Genomic DNA, 25,716 nt, shown 5'->3' with positions numbered 1-25,716 from the left:
GAAGAAGCAAAAATAAAAGTGGAACAAAATCCATAAAACAAATACCTAAATTCAAATATATCAATAATTATATTAAATGTTAATGAACTAAATACTCTATGTAAAAGGCAAAAATTGTCAAAGTGGATGAAAAAAGTAAGAGCCAATTATGCTCTTAAAGTGATAAAAGATACATTGCATATTAAAGCCACAGATACATTGACAGTTAATGACTAGAAAAAGACACACTAGAGAAACAGTATGCATACATGGTTATATTAATATCAAATAAGATGTTTTTGTTTTTGTAACAGGAGCATTTTTCACTATTGAGACATAAAAAGGAAAGGACATAGGGTGCTGAGCTATCCTAGTGATCTCCCTGACCACCTTCAACTAAGGGTTAGACCCATGAGACAAAAACAGGACTCTGAGGCTTTTTGTGAGTCCATAGATCCAGTTGAGGCTGAAACTAGTACTATCAGTTTTGTTTTGTTTTGTTTTGTTTTGTTTTCAGTTATGTGAACTGATAAATACTATTTTTCCTTAAGCCATTTTTAGTTGGGTTTTCCATTTCAGCAAAAGAATAATCACTGGTCAGGACTCTACCTGAGCCTCACTTTCTTAATGGTATGACGAAACTTGTAATACCACCTTGCAGGGTTTGAAAAGAAAAAAAACGGCAATTAATGTAAAAGACAAAGCCCAGAAAAGATGCCCCCAAAATGGTATTTAATACTATTAACTACCAAAGACAAGTTTACAAAAATTAGATTTCATATCATTATGAAAGCAAAAAGCAAAGGAAGCAAAGCAAGGTGTGAAAATTCTCTGGAGCTCCTCTGTGTTCAGAGTAGGCCAATTGGTTGAGGTCAGTGCTCAGTGAAGCCTAGGATCTGGCTTGGACTATTCAGAGTTACACAATTAGAAAGGACCACTGACCTTGAGTCACTCTGCGACTGGTTTTTCTCCAATGAGTGTTCCCTGACACTGTGTGTTATTAGCCACATAGAAGGAAAAGAAAAGCCCTCTTGCAGGTCAAAGATGAGGAGGCTTCTCACCTCTTTTCTCTTTACTTTGATATGAGTCTTTTAAAAAAATCATTGACTATTCATATTTGGAAGGGGGAGCAAATGCTGTAAACCAAGAATAAACATAGAACAAGTACAAAAAAACATTAATATTAATAAGACTTATACACAAACAGTAATACCAAGGAAATGAGAAACATTTCACAAAGCTTTTCCTATAATGTCAATTAATCAAGAAAACATAGGCCAGGCACGGTGGCTGATGCCTGTAATCCCAGTACTTTGGGAGGCCAAGGAAGGAGGATCACTCGAGCTCAGGAGTTTGAGACCAGACTGGGAAACACAGTGAGACCTCATCTCTATAAAAAATAAACAAAATTAGCCAGGTGCAGTGGCTTGCACCTGTAGACCCAGCTACTCAGGAGGCTGAGGTGGGAGGATTGCTTGAGCATGGAAAGATGAGGCTGCGGTGAGCCAAGGTTGTACCACTGCACTGCAGCCTGAGCAACAGAGCAAGACCCTGTCTCAAGAAAAAAAAAATAAAATAAAATAAAACATAAATATCACAAATGTGTAGATATCCAGTAACAGAGCTTTAAGGCACATAGAGCAAAAGCTGACAGAATTAAAAAGATGATAAATTCTATAATCATAGTTAAAATTTTTTAACACATTTCTTTCAGCAATTGAGAGAAAAAATAGGATAAAAAGTCATTGAGACATAAGATCTGAACAATACTATTAAACATCGTGACATAATTGATATTTATAGACCACAACATCCAGCAAGTACAGAATCCCATTCCTTTCAAATACATGTGGAATGTTCAAGATAGTCCTCACAGTGGGCAGTAGAACCAATACCAATAATCTTAAACTGATTGAGATTATACAGGTATGTTCTCTCACTAGAATAAAATGTCATCATAAAAAAATAGTAAGATATTTCTCTCACCAGAATAAAATGTTATCATAAAAAATAATAAGATATTTTTAAATTAAATCTTTAGAAATGACCATACTTTAAAATAATCCATGAATCAGAAGAAATCATACAGTTCCACCTTCTGAAGCTTTAAAAAGAAGAGGAAATTAAATCCATAATAAGTAGAAGAAAAGGAGTAATTAAGGCAGGAACAGTAATCATTGAAATGGTAGATAAACAAGAGAGAAAAGTAACGAAATAAAAAAAAAAAGATGATACACTCCTAGGTAAACTGATATGCAAATGAGAGAAAGATCACACATCACAAAATAACAGTATCAGAATAAAACAAGGGTCATCACTATTAGATCCACAGATATTAACAAGATATAAAGAAATATGAAATTTATAACAACAAATTAGTCAACTTAAATAAAAATAAAAATTTACTGAAAAACATAACTGACCATATTGAGAAAGATTGAACAGAAAATCTAATCAATCCTATTTATCTTAAAGAAATTGAATTCTTTTTAAAATTTGTATTATTTTTGTCATCATATTGTTATTACCTTTTTCTTTCCAACTTTAATTTTCAGTTTGGGGGTACATGTGTAGGTTTTTTACTTGGGGATCTGGTATAGACACTATTTCATTACCCATGTAATGAGCATAGTACCTGATAGGTAGTTTTTCCATGCTCATTCTCCTCCTATCCTCCATCCGCAAGTAGACCCCAGTGTCTACTCTTCCCTTCTTTGTGTCCATGTGTATTCAAGCTTAGCTCCGATTCGTAAGTGAGAACATGCAGTATTCGGTTTTGTGTTCCCACATTAAATTGATTAGGATAATGCCCTCCGACTCGATCTATGTTGCTGCAAAGGACATAATCTCATACTTTTTATGGTTGTATAATATTCCATGATGTATACGTATATTTTCTTCATCCAGTCTATTATTGATTGGCATCTGGATTGATTCTATGCTTTTTCTATTGCGAATAGTGCTGCAATTAACATATGCATGCATGTGCCTTTATGGTAGAACAGTTATATTCCTTTGGGTATATACCCAGTAATGGGATTGCTGGGTTGAGAAATCTCCAAACTGCTTTCCCCAGTGACTCAACAAATTTATGTTCCTAACAACAGTGTATAAACATTCTCTTTTCTCCACAACCTTGCCAGCATCTGTTATTTTGACTTTTTAATAACAGCCATTCTGACTGGTGTAGATGGTATCTCATGCTGGTTTCTGATTTGCATTTCTCTAATGATTAGAGCTGTTTTAACATTTTTTAAACTATTAACAGTATTTTACACAAAATTAGAAAAAAGAAAAAAAAAAGATTCTTAAATTCACATAGAACCAAAAAAGAGCCCAAATAGCCAAAGCAATCCTTAGCAAAAAGAACAAAGCTAGAGGCATCATCACATTATCCAACTTCAAACTATACTACAAGACTACATTAAACCAAACAACATGGTACCGGTACAAAACCAAATATAAAGTCCAACAGAACAGATTACAGAACCCAGAAATAAAGCCACACAACTACAACCATCCGATCTTCAACAAAGTTGACAAAAAAAGCAATGGGGAAAGGGGACTCCATATTCAATAAATAGTGCTGATATAACTGGCTAGCCATATGCAGAAGATTGAATCTGGACCCCTTCCTTTCACCACCTACAAAAATCAACTTAACATGGATTAAAAACATAAATGTAAAACCCAAAACTTTAAAAAAACAAAAACAGAAAATACCATTCTGGACTAGGACCTGGCAAAGATTTCATGACATAAAGGCTCCAAAAGCAATTGCAACTGAACCAAAAATTGACAAGTGGGACCTAATTAAACTAGAGAGCCTCTGCACGGCAAAAGAAATTATCAACAGACACCTACAGAATGGGAGAAAATATTTGTAAACTATGCATTTGACAAAGGTCTAATATCCAGAATCTATAAGGAACTTAAACAAATTAACATGCAAAAACCCAAAACTCCATTAAAACATAGGCAAAGCACATGAGCAGACACATCTCAAAAGAAGACATACATGCAGCCAAAGAAATTGAATACTTTATCAAAATTTTCACATACAGAAAACTTTATGTCCAGATGGTTTTGCTGGTGAATTCTATCAAATATTTAAGGAATAAATAACACCAATCTTGATACCAACTGTTCATCCAGTAGAGAAAAAGCAAATGCCAAACTCATTTCATGAGACCAAAATAACCCCAATGCCCAAACCTGTCATGGACATTTCAACTTAAGAAAACTAAAATCTCTCATGAACATAAATGCTAAAAAAAAACCTATGAAAATCACAGAAAATCTACACCAGCAATATATAACATGGAAAATATCCCATGAGGTGGTATTTAACCCAGAAATGCAAAGTTGGTTTAATATTCAGAAACTAAACTTATACAATTAGCATTATTATGGAATCAGGAATAAGAATTATGTAATAATTTCAGTTACTGAAGACAAAGCACTTCACAAAATGCACACCCATTCCTTTTTTTTTTTTTTTTTTTTTTGAGATGGAGTCTCACTCTATCACCCAGGCTGGAGTGCAGTGGCGCGATTCTTAAAATTCTTAAATTCTTTTGCAAACTATCACAAGAAGAGAAAACCAAACACCGCATGTTCTCACTCATAGGTGGGAACTGAACAATGAGGAAACTTGAACTCGGGAAGGGGAACATCACACATTGGGGCCTATCATGGGGGGGGGGAGGAATTGCATTGGGGAGTTATACATGATATAAATGATGACCTGATGGGTGCTGATGAGTTGATGGGTGCAGCACACCAACATGGCACAAGTATACATATGTAACAAACCTGCACGTTATGCACATGTACCCTAGAACTTAAAGTATAATAAAAAAAATAATAATAATAAACAGCAGGCATATACAATAAAAAAAAAAAAAAAGAATTTAAGTGACGCGATCTCGGCTCACTGCAACCTCCGCCTCCTGGGTTCAAGTGATTCTCCTGCCTCAGTCTCCTGAGTAGTTAGGATTACAGGCACACACCACCATGCCCGGCTAATTTTTGTATTTTTAGTAGAGACGGGGTTTCACCATGTTGGTCAGGCTGGACTCGAACTCCTGACCTCTTGATCTGCCTGCCTCGGCCTCTCAAAGTGTTGGGATCACAGGCGTGAGTCACCGCGCCTGGCCCATTTGTGATTTTTTTTAAAAAAAACTATTATTTAACAAAGAGACTTCACAACTTCTGTTTGACATTATACTGTTGGTTGTATGCATTATAATATGGCAATAAAAAAATAAAAAGCATAAATACTAGAAAAGAAATAAAACTGTCTCTGCAAATGATATGATTGTTTACAAGGAATAGCATAACAAATCTACAAAGCAACTATTAGAACTAGTAAGTGAATTTGAAAAAGTTAAAAGATAAAAGGTTAATATTAAAAATAAGTTAGATTTTAATATACTAGCATCAAACAACTAGATATTGAAATTTTAAAAAGAATTCCATTTATAATGAGATAAAAAACTTAAAATATGGAAATTATCACAAAGTCATACAAGATCTCTAAAAACTATGAAACATTGTTTGGATAAATTTAAGGAGACCTAAATAAATGAAGAGATACAACACTGGAAGATTCAATGTTAAGATGTTATTTCTCTCCAAATCAATCTACAAAAATACATTGCAATCCGAGATTTAATCCCAGCAAACTTTTCAAATCAAAATTAACAAAGTGATTATAAAAAATATATGAGGCTGGGCATGGTGGCTCATGCCTGTAATCCCAGTGCTTCGGGAGGCCAAGGCAGAAGTATAGCAGATAGCCTGAAGCCAGGAGTTCCAGAATATCCCGGGCAATATAGCAAGACAAAAAAAAAAAAAAAAAAGTTTTGTCTCTACAAAATTCTACAAAAATAGTTCTAGCTACTGGGAGGCTGAGGAAGAAGGGTCACTTGAGTCCAGGAGTTGGAGGCTGCCATGAGCTACGATCACACCACTGGGTGACAGAGAGAGACCATATCTCAAATATATATATATTTGAAATATATATATGCAGAAGACCTGCACTATCTAACCTATTGGACAAAAAGAACAAAGGTGGAGGATTAACACTGCCTGACATCAAGATTACAAAAAGTAAGACTGGCGTATTACACAGATCAGAAATAGAACCATGCTTGTACAACTATTCAATTTTCTACAAATGTGACAAATCCATCCAATGAGGAATAGAAACCTTTAAGCCTTTTCAGCAAATGGTAATGAAATAACTGGATATCCATCCAGAAAAAAATATTAATCTTGACCCCTACCTCACACTATATGCACAAAATTAATTTATGATGGATCATACATGTTAACCAAAAATCTAAAACTCAAGCTTCTGGAAGATACAGAGAAAGACAGTTTCCTGACTTAAGGGTTAACAAGGATTTTTAGAGAGCAAACAGAAAATAAAAACCACAAGGGGAGACAATTAGTAAATCACATTTTATTGGAATTAAAACTTCTGCTCATCAAAAGGCATTGTTAAGAAAATAAACAGGCAAACCACAGAATGGGAGAAAACATACATTATATATATATATATATATATATATACACACATTCACTTACTAGTGAATTTAATAAAAACACAGCCTAATTTTAAAAATATTGGACACTTTACAAAGAAGGATACACAAATAGCCAACAACAGTATGAAAAAGTTCTTGGAGTTGTTAGTCATGAGGCAAATATAATAAAATTATCATAAGAAGATGCCACTATAAACTCACCAGAATGATAAAAATTAAAAACCTGTATCACCAAATGTTGGAAAGCATATGGCATCACCAAAACCTTCAATCATTGTTGGTGGGAGTCTAAAACTTCTTTCAATAAAGAAAATACTTAAAAACTGTAGATAAGTATCATTTAAATGTGATTTTAAAAATGATGTGGCATTATGAAACTAAACATACATCCACCCTATGATCCACAAATTTCTCTTTTAGTTATTTGCCCAAGAGAAATAAAAATAGATGACCACAAAAAGACTTACGTGAAAGTGTGGTATATTCATAAAAAGAAATACTATTCAGCAATGAAAAGGAAAAAACTACTCACACACACCACAATATGAATGAATGTTTTAAAACTATGCTGAGTAGGCCAGGGGCAGTGGCTCATGTCTGTAATCCCTGCACTTTGGGAGGTGAGGCAGGTGGATCGCCTGAGCTCAGGGTCTTGAGACCAGCCTGGGCAACATGGTGAAACCCTATCTCTACCAAAAAAAAAATTAGCTAGGCATGGTAGCACATTGCCTGTGGTCCCAGCTTCTCAGGAGGCTAAAGTGGGAGGATCACTTGAGCTTAGGGGAGGTTGTCATGAGCCGAGATCACGCCACTGCACTCCAGTCTGGGTAACAGAGTGAGATCACATCAAAAAATAAAAATAAAAACAAATAAATAGATGAAATTATGCTGAGTAAAGTGCCTTACCAAAAAAGAGCAGCTTCTATAAAATTTGATTATGTGAAGTTTCAGAACAAGCAAAACTAATCTACACTAGTGGGGAAAAGCAGTACAACAGTTGGTTCTGGAGGCTGAGGGGAGTGGGTATTGACTGGGAAGGAGTGTGAAGAATATAACTGTGGGAATTCAGAGATTAATAAATATGTAGCCCCTAACTCAAGGAGTTCTTAGGACAGCAACTTTACCAGTAACACATAGCCAGTAAGCAGCAGACCCTAGATATGAGCATAACTGCTATGTTCAATACTACCCAACACAAAGCTACAATGTGTAGTAGAAAAATCAGGCACAAATAAATCCTTACTTAAACGCAGCAGTTTTCCTTGTCCTTTTCCATTAACTCTATGTCTGACATTTCAAAGGACTTACAATGAAATGAAAAGTTTAAAGCCATATAAGTAACTGTCCTGAGTTTAAGTAAGCAGCTGGACTTTAGTTTGTTCAAGAGTAAAATGACAGCAGTAGAATAAAAAAGTCTCCAAATATGTTTCTTAGAACCAAACATGGGTCCCATATCCCACTTTCTGTACCGGAGTTGCTCTACTTTTATCTGCTTTACATATTGAGTTAGACCTTGAAAGTGTTCTCTGCCCAAAACAGAAAGCATAGTTTAAAAAATACTAGGCAAAATAAAGAGCCCTCATATTTTAAGATACTATAATTTTTAACATGCAATGGGTTTTTCTATTTTGCCCTATAAGAAATGTTCACACATTTTTCTAAAATACTTACAATTTCTCAAATTTGAAAGCAAAACTGAAATTGTGGAATTCTTTTGTTGGGGCCATGAATTTTTTGTGAGTAATTCATAGACGGATAAGAAGAAAGCCTATAGCCCACATGAAATGAATTCATTTTACTATTTAGTGAGTAGCGCCAGAATTAAAGAAGTTTACTAGTAATTATTTCCAACTTTTAAAATCCTTTATGATCATACAGAAGTTGATAATTTAAAAGTAGAGTTAACATTTACCTGTCAGTCATCACCAAAAGCAGTAGCTTTATAAAACTGTTTTCAATAAAGAAAATGCTTAAAGACTGTAGATCAGTGTCAGATTAAGGACCTATACTAATAATTGTAGTACATCGCTAAGGTCCACAGGTATTCTTGTGAAAATATTAATGACACACATATCTAAATCAAAAGCCATTTTGATTAGAAGTCTAAATAGATAATTGTGTTATACGCTTTTATGTCTATAATGAATAATGTTATAGTTATAAAAATATTTTATAACCACAATTATGTATGTTTAATAAAGTATATATATGTACATAAAATGTGTATATTAGATGACTGGGTGCTTTATAACTCGTAACACAGACTTTTCTTGCAATATGAAAAATCGGTTGTGCTGGAATCATACCAAGTCCAAACAAAGCACACTGTGTAGAGAGCACCCTGAGAACTATGAAAAGTAAGCATGTTGTTCTTTCAATGTCAAAGTAGTCATTAACGTACCATGATGAAGAATCATTATCTGTGCCAAAATTCCTGAACACAAATTACTGGTTTGATTGTAAACCAAATCAATAATAAATGCTACAGGAATAACTTAGAACTTCTGACCAAAAATAATACTAAATAAACATTTATTTAGCAAATCACATTTTACTTAAAATATTAATGTTTTAGAAAAGTGTCAATGTTTCAATGGAAAAGAATCCACTTAAACTAAGTGAATTTAAGCTTTATATTTCACTTTTATAATTAGAGTAGCCCTGTAATTTACTTTCAAATTGCAACACCTTTGAGAGAGAATAGTACTAATAATAATCACTGGATGACTGCAGGCATAAATTGGGAGTACTCCAGGCAAACTGGATCATATGGTTATCTTATTTGTAACTGAAAAAAAAAAATTCAAATATTCTTCAGTCTACTAATATTTTTTCTTTGCTTACTTTTAAATATGAAAGTCTGCATATTTCATTGTACGTATACGGAGAGACTGTTTTTAATATCTACTCTAAATAAATTCCAGTTCTATTATGCCCCTGTGTGGCCAGAAGGCACAGCAAATTCACTGTCACACATTCAGTGGCAAAGAAATACATCTAGAGGAAAATACAGATCTCTTTATTGTATAAAAAGGATGGCTAAAAATTGGCAAATGGAAAAACTTAGAGGATGAATTTTATCACAAAAAATAGCCATCATTAGCATGTTTATTTGAATATTGCCCAAAGCAATTGATAACTCAATGCAGTGAACCATGCTAAAAAATACATCTTCTAGCATCTCAATATTTATGTTTGCTTCCAAAGACAAGCTGACAAAAATTAGATTTCACATTGAACTCAGTACTTGACTTTTTTATTAATGATAAAAGCAATTATCTTTGTGTCCTGATTAAGTAATTTCACTTGAGAGAGTTTACAATGAGAAAACTTGATAACAAAAAATTAAACTAAAGTGGCATTTCATCAAAACCTATTAAGTGAGTCAAGTGAGTTTATGCAGGATGAAGACGATTTTTTTTTTTTGCTAGACTTCCAGTTGTTTCATTTTAGCTGCAAAAGAACAAAGAATCCTGCTGCCTCCTTCATGCACTAAAATGGCACTCAAGAACCATACAATAAGAGAATAAGCTAAACACTTTCAGTATGAAAATAAGGTTTGTGCTGTACGGTTTCCAACAAAAAGTTAGTCTAAAATATTTTAATAATTATTACTCATAGATAAATTTCATTTAATCATTACTTAATGAATTCACTTAACAATCTATATTAATCTCCAGTTGGGAGACTTATGACACATACAGTATTACTGGTGGATTTAAAAATCTTTCCTCCTTTGACAAATTGAACTTGGAAATTTTTCTGGAGCAGTTATTACGGAAGGTTTTCATCCTTTAATGTTTTATTGCTAATATGTCATAGAAGTCAACTGCCTCACCATCTAAAATCCTAATGAAAGTTGAGTTGCAGATTTGAGAATAAGATTAGCTACCAAACAGAAGTCTTAGTTTAAAAACTACTTGAAAGGGCCCCCTTTTAATAATATATTGTCTACAGATGATGCATAGTACTATTCTAGTAATCCCTACTAGAAAGCAATTCAGAATAAAATATCTAATTGTCCAAATTGATGGCTATTTTTCTATCAATTTAAAGATTATAGTTAATGTCACAATACAAATACTGAATATTCCATGTCAACTACTCCAAACAATTAAATGATCACTATTCATGTACTAACAACCAACACTGTTCTTTCCAGAGGTGATAGTTATATAATTGATGCTTAAATTGATGCTTAAGAAGATCATAGAGGTCTAATTGAAAGGTCCATTATTCAGAAAAAAAATTTAAATTCTTGCATATGAGATATTTTGATGACATATTCAGGTCATTCTTCTTCCATGATATTTTTGTTCAAGAATAATTTTTTAGTCTATATCTTTACTTTCCACTTTAGTGTTAACTAAAATGTTAATACCTATGCAGGATACATAAGCACTTATATTGTTTAAAAGAATATAAGCAGAATAAAAGGTTTAAAAGACCCTTGTATCTAAACTGAACACAAAAAATAACCAAAAAATTAAAATATGTGGAAGCATAAAATTCATATACTTATTTTTTCACTCATCATACTTCTAAAACAATAACTATTTGCAGAACTTTTTGATTGATCTTAAAAGTAAATCAAGTAGCTGATCATTTATGAAGATGCATAGATGTATTTGTGATATAAGGTCACATGATTTTTAAAGACTAATAAGTTAAGGACATATAAAGGCAGGGATTTTTTCCCCTAAAGCAAGATAAATTCTTTATTGATTAATTGGTAGTTTGGGATAATTTTAGATAATAATCAATATAAGTTAAACCATATTGGTCATATAGGATTATTAAAAACTTCATAGTCTAATGTTTAAGGGCAGCAGCATAAAAGTCCAGATTTTAATGACAGCTTTAAAGGCTCTTACTGAAATTAGAGGCATGCCAACAATAAAAGAAACTTGAAGCCAAAGCAAGTACACAGTGATAGGGATGCACACAATTTCCTCAAAAAATAGTTATTTTCAGATTTTTAAATTAATAATACTTACTTTAAAACCAATTCTTTACTATGCTGTTAATAGCATAATTTCTATACCTAAACCCTAATATTAATAAGTTTACACATAAATTCTTAGCATTAAAAAAAAGATGGAATTAAAACAAGGAAAAGGTTTATAAAGGATGAGTACAAATCCTAAAACTCTGGTAGCTTCAGGACATGGAAATTTTTAGAAAGCCATACTTGCTTTTTAATTTAAATATAACATAAAATAGATATTTTTTCATAAATTATAGACACTAAACTGATGTATTACTTTAAAAAAGGAAAAAAGCATCTTAAAATATAGATATCCAATTTAGCATATCCTAACATTTCATATACTGTTTTATGTTTTTAATTAGTCTCAAGATAAAATATAAACAAAATCCAATTCATTTATTGAATAAAACTGGATTGAGGAAAGAAAGTGAAATTTTATAAGAAATAGATATGTTATCCCATATTCAAAGTAAAGGTTGTAAATATATTTATCATCAGTAAACATTTTAAATGCCAACAAATTTTAAAAGCCTTGTTTTCATTTGCTAAATTAAGATACATATTGTATAACAGGTATTTTTTAAATCTCCAAAACAGGATGCCTCACATTGTGCAGAGATACTAAAAAGAAGAGACGAGTAAAACCATTCAATGTTTTATGCACTATTAGTTCCCCATCAGTTTCCAGAAGGTTTCAGTACATTGCCATGTTCACAGAATTTCTTTCTCAGTCTTTTCCACATATATTTAGTTAAAATGGGGTCTTTTTTATACTAAGTATGTAACATGAGAAATTGTCAAAAGCCAAACAACTTAAATGAGCAAAGAACTGGGTGATAAAACTGCATTCCAAAAGCATTCTTTAATAGAATATCTTTTAGTGTAAGCCAGAGAAACCATCTGAAAGATATGTTCATAATTTAACAGGCTTCACCACAGGAAAATGATCAGGTTGAAAAAGCAATAGGAATTTATAACAAAGAATCCTGCCAAATTAGCCGACCTAATGCAAAGCATTATTCGCAGTTCCACAATATATCTTGTTTAAAAGTGATTATCGAGCTACCCTGCATAGAGAAATCTCTTAAACCTAGAAAACATCTACCACATGTTTCACAGGAGCATGCACGATTGCTAATTCACATTTTCAACCAAATCACATATGATTATATGGCCCCATCCTTATATATGCAATGTAATCACTGCCATGATCACAAAGAAAACATCTATCTGGCATTTTTAAGTCATTTTACGTATTTAGAAAACAAAATAATGAAACAGCCTGATATCTGTATTACGTTTCAGAGGTCAAGCTAGTTAAATTTAAGATGCTTTTTCTGCTTTGAAGTAAGCTTATTTTCCTTCTTAAAATCAAATTAAGAATGCTACGTAAAATTTTAAATTTACAGTAAAAAGACAACACCTTTGTAATACTAGCACTTTAATACAAAACAATTTTTACAGGCACATAAGATTATTATTCTGAAAACAACAATATTAAAAGAAAATAGAGTTTAGCTCTACTCACCTTGCATTGTTCAGTGTTTGTCCAAAAAGCTCATTTTGTAAGATATTTGGTGGGGATGAAAAAACCCCATGAAAATGAGATAAAACAGAATTGCAGACCTGGCGCAATGTCTCAAATTGCATTTTCTTTCTTTTTTTTCCCCCTTCTCTTATTTTTCTCTACCACCTGTCTTTAAAATCATCTATTTGCTGACACCATCAAATAAAAACATGCCAATCAAGTTCCATATTTCTCCTGAGCTCTGTAAAAACTGTGCTTAAATGAACAGAGGTTGATAGTTAATTGTACAGTCATTATTCTTCTAATTCAGTTGTAAGAGATTCAGTACCCGTGCAGCTTTCGGCTTTCTCCTGACTGTAGCAAGAATTCTAAACAGCAGTAAGCTTTTTGGGCATTCCCAGCTGAAGTGTGAAGCTGAGCTGCTCTCATGTACTCTACTCATATTTCTCTAAGCCTATTAAAAACACGCAATGAATAGATGCTGTCGTCAGGAGTTTTAGCACATCTGGCTGCCAGCAATAAAATATCAGAAGTAATAAAAATGGGAACAAGGTATCTTCTCAATGCTACTACTGGGTAAGAATAAGAGAAATCATGCATTTCCCCAACCCTTTTCTCTTTTCCTGAAAAACAAATAACTCCAGCAACAGAGTGTATCTCTTCAACGTGCAAGCTGCTGCAAAGGACCAGAACACTCTAAAAATAAGTCGTAGATTCTTCTTTTGATGTCATGAAGCAATGAAAATATGATCAACAATAGAGCATTTATCATCTGCATTTAAAATGCCGTGCTTCTAAGAGAAGTACATTTGGAAAACATGTACTTAGGTGTTTTAATTTCTCATTTTAAAATTTCTCCATTTATTTATTTTTAAAGCAAAGTGGATAATGTTGAATCTAGTTCCTTTCTAAAGGCTATATACATAGTGACTACATGGTTATTCACATAATTTTAGGAAAAAAAGATAGCTTATCAATTAAAATTCACCCAAACACCACACACTAAATTAAAACTTCTCTCCAAATCCAAGCGGAGGAAAATCCCTACAGTCAAGGCCGGAGACACTTCATCAGTTATTACTAATTTATTTCAATAATGGTGGTCATAGTATTTTGTAGAAGAAAATGTTTCCTGAGGGCTCCTACGGTCTTGGAAAGCCACCCCATCATCATCTATTATCATTGAATAATTCTGTTTCTGATAAACATTTAGGTTATCCTATACCAAAGGGCAGCTATCTTTCTATAACAGATCTCTAAAACTAGTGTGTAAGCCAAATTTTAAATATCAACTCACTTACAGAGATGTTTAGTATACTTATTGACTTTTAATAGCTCCTAACCTTTGACATTTCTTTAGTAGATCCAGCCCTTTTTGCCCTTTTTACCTCAACTCATTGCCTTTTTATCCTTTTCCACACACTATCAATAAACAGACATTTAAATACATTAAGTTTTTAAAAGCTATGAATTCTTTTTTGGCATAATCATGTCACAAAAGAACAACACAAATTAAACATGTAATAATATAAATTTTTAAACAACCATTTTTAAAAACAAGATGTTCAATTATGGGTTTCTTCTCAACTAAGAATGTCCCTATTTTATTATTTCAGTTTATTATTTTATTACTTCAATATTATTTATTATTTCAGATTTTTACAGGCATACACAAATCTATTTGTCAAACACACATACATGCCTAAAAATCATAAAGTATTTTCAGTTTATAAAGCACTTCCAAATTTATTTTTTAATATCCAGAAAACATTGTATGTGCTAATGCCACTCTCATTTTATGGATGAAAAGAAACTGAGGCTTTATTTATTTATTTTTAAATTAATGAATTTTTTTTTTTTTTTTTTTTTTTGGAGACAGTGTCACTCATTGTCACCCAGGCTGGAATGCAGTGGTGCTCACCGCAACATCTGCCTCCCGGGTTCAAGCAATTCTGCCTCAGCCTCCTGAGTAGCTGGGATTACAGGAGTGTGCCACCACGCCCAGCTAATTTTGTATTTTCAGTGGAGACAGGCTTTCACCATATTGGCCAGGCTGGTCTCAAACTCCTGACCTCAAGTGATCCACCCAGCCTGGCCTCCCAAAGTGCTGGGATTACAGGCGTGAGCCACTGTGCCTGGCCTGAAGCTGTATTGAATTAAATATCACATAATTTATAAAAGATAGCAAACATATTTTGAATTTTTTTTCAAAAAAATTTATATTTTTTTGCTTTTGGAGTCTTTGCTTTGGACTCCATTTTCTATGCTCCCTCCCTATGATTCTATTTTTTTACACATGTACACACATGTGCACATGTACACATACACACACACACACACACACACACATGCACACCTATTGTAAAATGGCCAATTTCGATAGATGAATAGGAAAACTACCTGTCAGTGTCCTAATCAAAGGTATTTTAGTTACAGCAAATATCTCAAATGTTTTAACTCACAAGTAACTTTAAATGGGCTTCTTCCATTTACCTCAAGCAGAAGCAACCTGATGTGCTTTAATTTTTAAGCCTCTGATTATGAGTTGACTTTTCACATCTATGAAAGGTCAATTTCTACAAGCGTAAACAAACATTTTAAAAATTCTTATTTTCAAGTCAATTTCACAGCTCATACTATCTGTGATGGGAAAAAATTTAAAGTCTCCCCTTTTAAATAGATTTAATTTTTATCAATAATCAGAAGCCCTTTAGAAACAAGTCTACTAAGTAAGAAGGTGATCATACTGCAAAACAACATTTGTTATTAAAAAGGTTTCTTTTATATTTCAAAATTGCGTATGAAGACCAAGTCATAGAAAAAGCATCAAAGTGGTCTAAGTAATGTAAACACTAGAAAGAGACTTAAAAATGACTCATTTGAAAGAGTCAATGATATATCAACTGCCTTCCTCGGAGACTTATTTTTCCAGCTCTCACTATACAACACCCATACTACCGAGCAGCTTTCTTCTAGTTCCCTCAGTATCCCAGAAATGATTTCTTCCACCTTCCTTCTCCATTACCACCCTTTAACCTGCTCCTACTCATCCTTAAGGGCTCAAATGTCCCTCCTTTAGAAAGACTTTCTCTGACCTAAATTAGGTCCCCTATTATGCATTCTCATTATACCCTGTGCTCATTCTTCACAGCATTTGATATGTGTGACTATATATTTACTTGAAAAAAATGTTTAATATCTTTTACCCTCAATTCCATGAGTTTAAGTCCTGCACTCTTGTGTCACTCATCAAGCATAGTGCCTAGTACAGAGTAGGCAGTTCATTAAACATTTATTGAATAAATGGATGCCTACATGTTAACAAAAAGTTAATTCTTTTTCAATAACATACATAGACAGGATAGGAAACCACCTCAGGACTTCATTTGGTTCTCAGTTTCTACAGGGTTTTTTTGCTTATTTATTTTTAGTCTGCCACATCATCTTATAAGGGTCATAAACACAGGAGTAACCAATATTTGCAATCAAAAACATTGTGCTTTTAATGGACTTTGTAATTTGTTATGGATATCCTGAATATTACAAAGAATGTTTACAGATAATGTTTGTTTTAAATTTTCAATATAGTGCAGGTTCACATGTAACATAAATACTGGAGACTTCTGTCAGAACAGAAAGAACACTGTATTTGGCGTCAGGCAGCCTGGTTTTAAGTACTGACCCCAACCCAAACTAGCTATATTACCTCAGCATATTTACTTTATGTATCTGAGTGATGGTTTTACCAAATATAAAATAAGCTATATCACCTCATACTGAAATTACTGTATTAAAATCTCGTAAGTACCAATGCATTTTATAAATTATAAAGTGTTTGGAAGTAAACTCACTATGAACTATTTAGGGAATCAAATTACTGGTATCTGAATTCTAATAATTACGCTCAAGTATCTTTTATTTATCACACTTACTCATTTGACAAATATTTATATTTTCCTTGTCCAAGTCTCTATCCTTCTATCCGTTAATGCTGATAGGATGTCGGGCTTATGATTATCCTTTTCCAGAAAAATTAGATAAACTCAAAAGGACTTCCAAGCATCAGCTCCATATTTACATTGAGTCCAGCAGAGAGACATTAACTCTTACAAATGGTATAGATGATGGCAATTGCTTTCTCTATGTATGTTCTATTAGAATTTTTAGTGTCTCACTGGAAATGACAGTGATAATAAGAGTTCTAACAGAAGATGTGTTAAGGAACTTTTGGAAGCAAGGCAATTCATGACAGAAGATATCTAAAAAACTAATCAACACTTGAATAAGTTCAATCTAAAAGCAATCAAAAGAATGCAAATAAAAATAATAAGGTAATGTATTTTTCCTATTAAATTGACAAAATATTGACCAGAGGATCAAAAAATGCACAGTCTCATACCATATTTATTGGTAGGAGTGTACATTGGTACAACATTTTAATAAATATTTAGTAGTATATCTCAGAAGGTTTTTAAATGTTCAAAATCTGAGAGCACACTGCAACAATATAAACCAAAATGATAATATTGATTATTTCTGGGTAAGAACATGACAAATTTTTTTATTTATACTTTTTGATACACTAGCCACAAGTAAAGCTCAAAATTTAATTTACAAACAGTGGAGAACTCTAAAATTATAATACAATCATTAACCATCACATATTAAATATGATGTTGGCCCATGAACTTTTCTTTAGCAATGCTCAAGTAAATAAAATAGTAGATTATTAGCTTTCATGTGATTAGCTGTATCATTAGCAATGGTTTCTCCCCTTCTATATCAATATAGATATAGGTATAGATATATATTTTTTGAGACAGCGTCTTGCTGTGTCACCTGGGTGTAACCCCGAACTCCTGGGTTCAGCTGATCCTCTCGCTTTGGCCTCCCATGTAGCTAAGACTATAGGTGTGCACCATCATGCCTGAATAATTTTTTATTTTCTTGTAGATATGGGGGGTCTCACTATGTTGCCCAGGTGAGTCTTGAACTCCTGGCCTCAATCAATCCTCCCTCCTCAGCCTCCCAAAGTGTTAAGATTACAGGTGTGGGCCACTGTGCCTGACTTCTCCTTCTTAAACAGTAAGTTCCTAAAATTCTGTAATAACTCAAATTGTGTAATTAGTACTATGAAACATCCAAATGACAAGAGAAACCAAAACTCAGCACTAACTTCTTTACATCATCCTCAAAAATATTTGAAGTGTAAATTCTTTTGTTTTTCTTTTTAAGTTTTTTTTAACTTTTAAGTTTAGGGGTACATGTGTAGGTACGTTACATAGGTAAATTTGTGTCATGGAGGTTTGTTGTACAGATTATTTCATCATCCAGATATCAAGCATAGTACTTATTAATTATTTTTCCTGAACCTCTCCCTCCTCCTAGCCTGCACCCTCCAATGGGCCACAGTGTCTGTTGTTCCCCTCTATGTGTCCACGTGTTCTCATCATGTAGCTCCCACTCATAAGTGAGAACATACAGTATTTGGCTTTCTGTTCCTGTATCAGTTTGCTAAGAATAATGACCTCTAGCTCCATCCATGTTCCTCCAAAAAAACATGATCTTGTTCTTTTTCATTGCTGCATAGTATTCCATTCCTTATATGTACCACTTTTTTTTTATGCAGTCTACCATTGATGGGCATTTAGATGGATGCAATGTCTTTACTATTGTGAGTAGTGCTGCAATGAACATACGAATGCATGTTCCTTTTTTCATCCCATTACTGGGTATACACCCAAAGGATTATAAATCATGCTGCTATAAAGACACATGCACACTTATGTTTTTTGTGGCACTATTCACAATAGCAAAGACCTGGAACCAACCCAAATGTCCATCAAAGATAGACTGAATTAAGAAAATGCGGCACATATACACCATGGAATACTATGCACCATAAAAATGGATGAGTTCATGTCCTTTGTAGGGACATGGATGAAGCTGGAAACCATCATTCTGAGCAAACTGTCGCAAGGACAGAAAACCAAACACTGCATGTTCTCACTCATAGGTGGGAATTGAAAATTGAGAACACTTGGATACAGGGTGGGGAACATCACATACTGGGGCCTGTCATGGGGTGGGGGCAGGTGGGAGGGATAGCATTAGGAGATACACCGAACGGAAATGACGAGTTAATGGGTGCAGCACACCAACATGACACATGTATACATATGTAACAAACCTGTACTTTGTGCATATGTACCTTAGAACTTAAAGTATAATAAAAATAAATAAATAAGAAAAAAAAGAAGTGTAAATTCTTAAATTAAAATTATTTAAGAATCTTGGTTTATAAATGCCTAGTGGCTAAGCTAAATATCTTAAGAAAGTTAACACCAACTCAAAAATTAAATAAAAGAATCAAAATTGGAAAGTTATGCTCTTGAATTAAAAACAACACAAGTCTCTAACCTGATAAGCCACGATAATTCATGACACACTTAGATTTTACAGGCTGGGTTTAGTTTTAATTTTTAAGAGTACCAAAGCATTTCTATTAAAATATTCCACACATGAAAATAAACAAATAACTAAATAAAGTTAATGAATCATTAAAATCATAAGATATACACCATGTATAATCTATAACAAAAATCCCTGAAATGCTAAAGGAATTTTTCCTTTTCTTAAAATTTGTATCTGTAGTCCCAACTATATAATTGAAACAACTGCATTCTCTCTTCCATTGCATTATTCTTGTTCCACTAACTACTTGAAGCATCCGACTGATAAAAATCTAAGGGTTATAAGAAAGATAGTCCAAAGACAAACATTTTGAAAACAGTATCTTCATATATTTTGCACATTAAAGTACTCTGTTGTAAAGTATTCTGTATTTCCCTGAGGCACTGATCATAGAACAATTGACCTCAGGGATAACATATAAGAAAAAAGGCAGATGATGGAATTCCTAACAAAAGGAGGAAGAAGAAGGCATTCAAAAAAGGTAATTTGGTCCGGGCACGGTAGCTCACGCCTGTTATCGCAACACTTTGGGAGGCCAAGGCAGGCAGATCACCTGAGGTCAGGAGTTCGCGATCAGCCTGGCCGACATTCTGACCATTGCTGCAGAACAGGCTAATAACACAACAGTTTCTGGCATTTAATTCACAAGAAAGGGGAAGCATGATGAAACCTCGCCTCTACTAAAAATACAAAAATTAGCCAGGTATAGTGGCATGCGCCTATAATCCCAGCTACTTGGGAGGGTGAGGCAGGAAAATTGCTTGAACCCGAGAGGTGGAGGTGTATGCCGAGATCGCGCAGTGTGTGGAGATTGCACAGTGAGCCAAGATCGTGCCATTGCACTCAAGCCTGGGAGACAAGAGCGAAACTACATCTCAAAAATAATAATAATAATAATAATGTAATAATTTGATCTATGCTTCAACTTAGGATGAACCATACAGTACACTCAGGAATGGAAGAAAGGAAGAACAGCCTAGACCTAAATAACCACACTACAAATCTAAAGATGACTAGTACATTTCTACTCATAAAATTTCAGATAAAAATCAGGAAACAGTCCAAAATTGTTACATCAGTTTTCATAAGTTTTAAAAATTTGTTGATGGCCAGCTGAAAAAAACATGTTGTTTTCTGATGTACAAAAACATTTTATAGCATTGCTTAGGGACTTAACCCTGTATCTATCGATAATTCTGACCATTGCTGCAGAACAGACTAATAACACAACAGTTTCTGGCATCTAATTCAAAAAAGAAAGGGGAAGCATGGTGAAAGCCACCACAAATGTGTGAAGCCGCACCATAATTGTGATCTCTCTCACTCTTCTTTCTAAGCCAGAAGTGTAAGGGCTAATCCTACTCTGCTTTGGTTTGAGGGGCATTATTCTCAAAAGTATTACTAGGTTGCTTTAATAATCCAGTACAAAAGCAGGTTTTGCGAGAGCAGTTCCAACACCTAAAACCTGGCAACAGCTGGGCGTGGTGGCCCATGTCTGTAATCCCAGTACTCTGGGAGGCCGAGGTGGGTGGATCACCTGAGGCCAGGATTTCCAGACCAGCCTGGCCAACATGGTGAAACCCCGTCTCTATCAAAAATACAAAAAATTAGCCAGGTGTGGTGGTGGGTGCCTGTAATCCCAGCTACTTGGGAGGCTGAGCCAGGAGGATCACTTGAACCCAGCTGGCAGAGGTTGCAGTAAGCCAAGATCGTGCCACTGCACTCCAGCCTGGGTGACAGAGTAAGATTCCAACTCAAAAGTAAATTAATTAATTTAATTAAATAAAAATAAAAGCTGGCAACAGCAGAAATATCTTTCTTGTTGAATACAAGAGTTAGTTATAGAGTACCAAACCTAGATTTAAGCTCCACAATGAGAATGTCCAGAGTGACACCTGGAGATTCTACCAATTAAAAGAAAAAGGACCAAGATCCCTGAAAAAACAATTTGGAAAATCTTTCAGAGTTAGGACTGCTAGTTCCAAGTATGTATTTCCTTGGTAACTAACAAGAGAACCACTGAAAGCAACATTACAATTTCAGGGAGCTATATCAACATAAATAAGCTTCAACTCCATCTCCAATAGTTACATTCACCAAGAGCCAACAATATAAGGAATATTTATAGCCCTGGGATTTCAAGGACTCACACCTAAACTTGCAAACTGCCTCTACAAGTCACCTGTTACCTAGTAACTTCCAAGTGCACCTAGATTCCTCGAGAAACAAATATTGAGTGCACATTGTTATTAAATAAGATATTAGAAATAGTAATCATTGGCACAACTATTAAAAGTGTTTCAGCAAAATATGTGAACAAATGAAATACTATGGAATAATATTGGCCTCCAAGAGTGCCCATTCATAATTCCTTTCTTTTATATAATTCCTCTCTCTACTCATTACACTATGAACAAAAGGCGGTGAGGGATCTTTTCTCCCAAAGGCTACCTATTCTATAAATACAAATATTTGTTTCACTTTGACATTGGCTGTCAGAAAAAAGTGCCTTAGAAGTTTTAAGAACATTAGGATTTTAAAGGACATCATTAGGTTCAACACTGAAGAAAAAATATCTACATAAAGATATAACAATAAAGTTTAAAGTACTTTGTTTTCACTAGAACTTGCATATGACAGAACATTTCTCATAAACTAGAATATATTGTCACTGCCAGCTACATAATACATTCAGTTAAATACGCTGCAAGTACTGACTAGCTGCTTGCCACTGATTGAGTGTCAATGGGAAACAGTGAGTTGGAAGGTACTTGGCTGACTCTTTCATTGCCTCCCTTCTCCTTTCTTTCTTTTTTATCTTTCCCTGCCCACCTTCCTTGTCAGCACAGCCCAGGAAGCCACTAGAACTAATACAATTGCCTCTAAGGAGGCTCAGCTTAGAGGCAATATTAATGGTGATTCTAATGGGAACATTTTTTTCTATTCCAATATAGGCAGAAGTCTTTGGAGAGCTACTGAAGAGTGAACTGGTTAGAATTAGTCCTGTGACAAAGGCTCAAGCAATTGCTGTTATGTTCCACCTTGCTGCCCTTGAATGTATTCAAGAAGAGGACATAAGGGATTTGTATAAAGGAAGACTGAATTATGCACAAGCTAAGATTATCTGACTTACAAAGTTCCTTCAAAATTTTATGCTGAATCCCAAATGCCTTCTGCTCCATCGTGCTTTAGTTACAAAAGGGATTACATCAAGACTAATATCTCAAATTTCCCTGGATTTTTTACCCTACCTGTATTTAGCAGGATGTCAGCTTCCTGCTAAATGACCTCCTATAAATGTGCAAGTACCAGGCATACCAAATATGCCTCCACAGTCCTCTAAGTCTACTCATATCCTTTCATCAGTAATATGTGCTGATTACAAAGCCACTTGAGGATGGCGCCTCCCCACTCGATGGTGCCCTCAGTCTGAATTCCAGTCCTCAGCCAAAGGTGGTGAATCTTAAGGTTACAGCAATTCAAGGTATTGTGCTTTATGCAGGTATTGGGAGAATAAATCACTGTTCAAAATTCACTCATTCACTCAACAAGTATTTAAATACTGACTAAAGTATCAGAAGTACTTTTCTAAGTACTAGAGCAGGAAAGAAAGAAAAAGGAGTGGAGGGAGGAGGGAAGAAGAGGAAAAGAAAAGGAAAAAGGAAATAGGGAGAACACCATCCAGCCCTTACAGGAGTTTTTATCTGTAGTATAGCAGGGAAGACAGAGACTAAGAAATTATATGTGTTATTGAGAATTCAGATTAGAAATGTTAAGAAAACTTGTAATAATAGGTTACCTTGAAATAGTCTTGGAGTTCAGAAGTTCATAGGAAGTTTTCCTATACAAACAAACAACAAAAATAGATTCAAAATGAAAAACACCAAATGATAAGCATTGGCCAAGCCAAAAGTGGGACAAAGGAGTATTCCAGATATGAAATACTCATATACAAAGATATACAAAGATCAAGAGATGACATTGATTATGGCAAAATCAAAGAACCACAAGAGGTCAATTCAGGGAGAAATCAAATAGCTGGAGAAGAAACAGTAGCCACATCCTACAGAGCATGGAAAAGTGTTGAGATTCTGATTTTTAATCAAATCCATGAATAATTATGTGTTCTGCTGTAACAATCCTTTTTGAGTCAACAGATGTATCAAGTCCTAGCAGCCAGAATGGAGAAGATTCAGGAGTTAACAAGAAATACATAGGAGGATATATAACCATAAATACACCAAAATATTATCTTACTGTATGTGGAAGCAGAGAGATCATTTAGAAAGTTAATGTAATAGTCCAGGCAAGATTTTAGTTGGCCTGGATTAAAGTGATCATAATAAGATAGAGAAAAAAGAACAGACTTAAAAGGTAGATGGTGAATCAACAGGACTTAGTCATTGATTGGTCATGGTCAAGATAGGAGTAAAAAGTAACTCTTAGATTTATCTAAGATAAGATCCCATCACATTTAAAATAGAATCTAAACCTCCTCCTTCTACAGAAAAGAGATATGATGTTTCATCCAAGGCTTTTTGGACCAAATGGTTGGTCACAAAGTTAGAACTAGTACCTAGATCTTGTGACTTATAGTCCAGTGCTTCTTACGTGGTACTACTGTATCTCTGTCATTCAGCAACTTCTTATGGAACTCTCATTTAAAATGTAAGTTAGTGTTACAGTTTTTAAGGGTCCTTGGAACTTAAAAGCCAAAGGTGATATAAAAATACAGATAAAAAGAACAAGGCCTTCAGCCTTGAAGATAAACATAACTCTTAAGCCTTATACTTTCTGAGAGAATAAAACAATAAAGCATAGATTCAAACATGTTTAGGCAGAAAAAAGAAATATTGCAAGGGCACAAATCAAATCTTCATAAACCTCCCACCCTCGTGACTCTAATTCTTATTAAACAAAGTCAAATAGAAGAGAATCTGTTGTCTTACCAATTTCTAGACAGGGGTTTTTATTCTAGACATAAATTTTATGTTAAATTTTTCATATAAGTGAGTTTCAGATATATATCACAGAAATAAAAAAGTTATTTTACATTGCAACAATTTTGACTCCCTACACACTGTAGTCTTGCCATCTTGGTTATGTGAAAAATATTATAAATATTTCTGAGAGATGTAACTAAAATTTATTAATCCTGCTTTATCACAACTGAGGCAGAGAAAAGGAAGATTAAAGTGATTAAAGAGATTGAGTATACAGAAAACTCAATAGGAATTTGAAAATATCAATGAGGAAAAATAAGGTGAAAACTAACTCTAAGAAATAGATTGAAAAGTTCAGGTGGAAATGTAATAAAAGAAAAAATGAAAAAGTGAAAGAGAGATTGCATTAGTAGGGATTAGGAAGTCAAAATAAAGTTTAATTTTCCAGCTCAAGTACTGTGTAATTAGGTAAGCAAAGTGAGAACTGTTCTACCAATAACCTTCAAACCCACCTTGAAAGACCTTATTTCCAAACAAAGAGTTCCAAATTATACCTTAAAATTTCCAACTGTGTCAAATAATAGATATCAACAACTCTCAGGTATGTATCACGGAAATAAAAATAGTTGATTATATGTAACAACAATTTTGATTCTCTGTAGTATTTATTTTTGCTGACTTGGTTATTTTTTTAAAAAAAGTAGCTGCAGATTACTAAAGACAAAATCCACACAATATATTAATGTTTGTAACACCAAGCTGCATCCCAAATCTTAGGACAATAGCGAATTTATCAAGTATTAAGCTATCTTGAGATGCATGGGACTAATTCACTCTTCAGGATTCCTAGGAATAAAAATGGTCACACAAAATTAAACAAAAACACTCAAGAGAAATAACAATTAGTACCATTATTAAGTATTACACATACAGAAAAAACACATACATAAAAATAGATACACACACTTTTTAAAAAATAAGGCTGGGTGTGGTGGTTCATCCTGTAATGTCAGCACTTTAGGAGGCCAAGCCAGGAAGATTGCCTGAGGCCAGGAGTTTGAGACTCGCCTGGGCAATGCAGTCAGACCCCATCTTAACAAAAATAAAAAATTAGCTGGGCATGGTGGCATTCGCCTGTAGTCCTAGCTACTTAGGAGGCTAAGGTAGGAAGACTGCTTGATCTCAGGAGCTAGAGGCTGCAGTCACCTATGACTGTACTTCTGTCCAGCCTGGGTGACAGAGCAAGAC

The 25,716-nt window shown here is 34.0% G+C and overlaps 1 protein-coding gene across 34 annotated transcripts in view; it reads right to left on the bottom strand.

Annotated features, from left to right (window-relative positions):
* RIMS2 (regulating synaptic membrane exocytosis 2) overlaps positions 1–25,716 on the bottom strand; it is a 792,768-nt gene that overhangs the window by 453,141 nt on the left and 313,911 nt on the right. For 10 of the 34 annotated variants that reach the window (XM_010354537.2, XM_030937600.1, XM_030937586.1 and 7 more), the window contains exon 1: positions 13,052–13,461. The exons of 18 other annotated variants lie outside the window; for them this stretch is intronic. In XM_010354537.2, the coding sequence (XP_010352839.1) occupies positions 13,052–13,173 (122 nt within the window). In that variant the 5' untranslated portion in view covers positions 13,174–13,461. Of the gene's footprint in view, positions 1–13,051; positions 13,462–23,324; positions 23,367–25,716 lie in introns of those variants that run through there. 6 more of the 34 variants (XM_010354522.1, XM_030937601.1, XM_030937605.1 and 3 more) reach the window with 3 other exon arrangements.

This window comes from Rhinopithecus roxellana, chromosome 9 (assembly GCF_007565055.1).
Source record: "Rhinopithecus roxellana isolate Shanxi Qingling chromosome 9, ASM756505v1, whole genome shotgun sequence".
In the NCBI taxonomy this organism is placed as follows: domain Eukaryota; kingdom Metazoa; phylum Chordata; class Mammalia; order Primates; family Cercopithecidae; genus Rhinopithecus; species Rhinopithecus roxellana.
The sequence above is the reverse complement of the archived record's forward strand: the minus strand, read 5'-3'. Positions and strand labels throughout refer to the sequence as shown.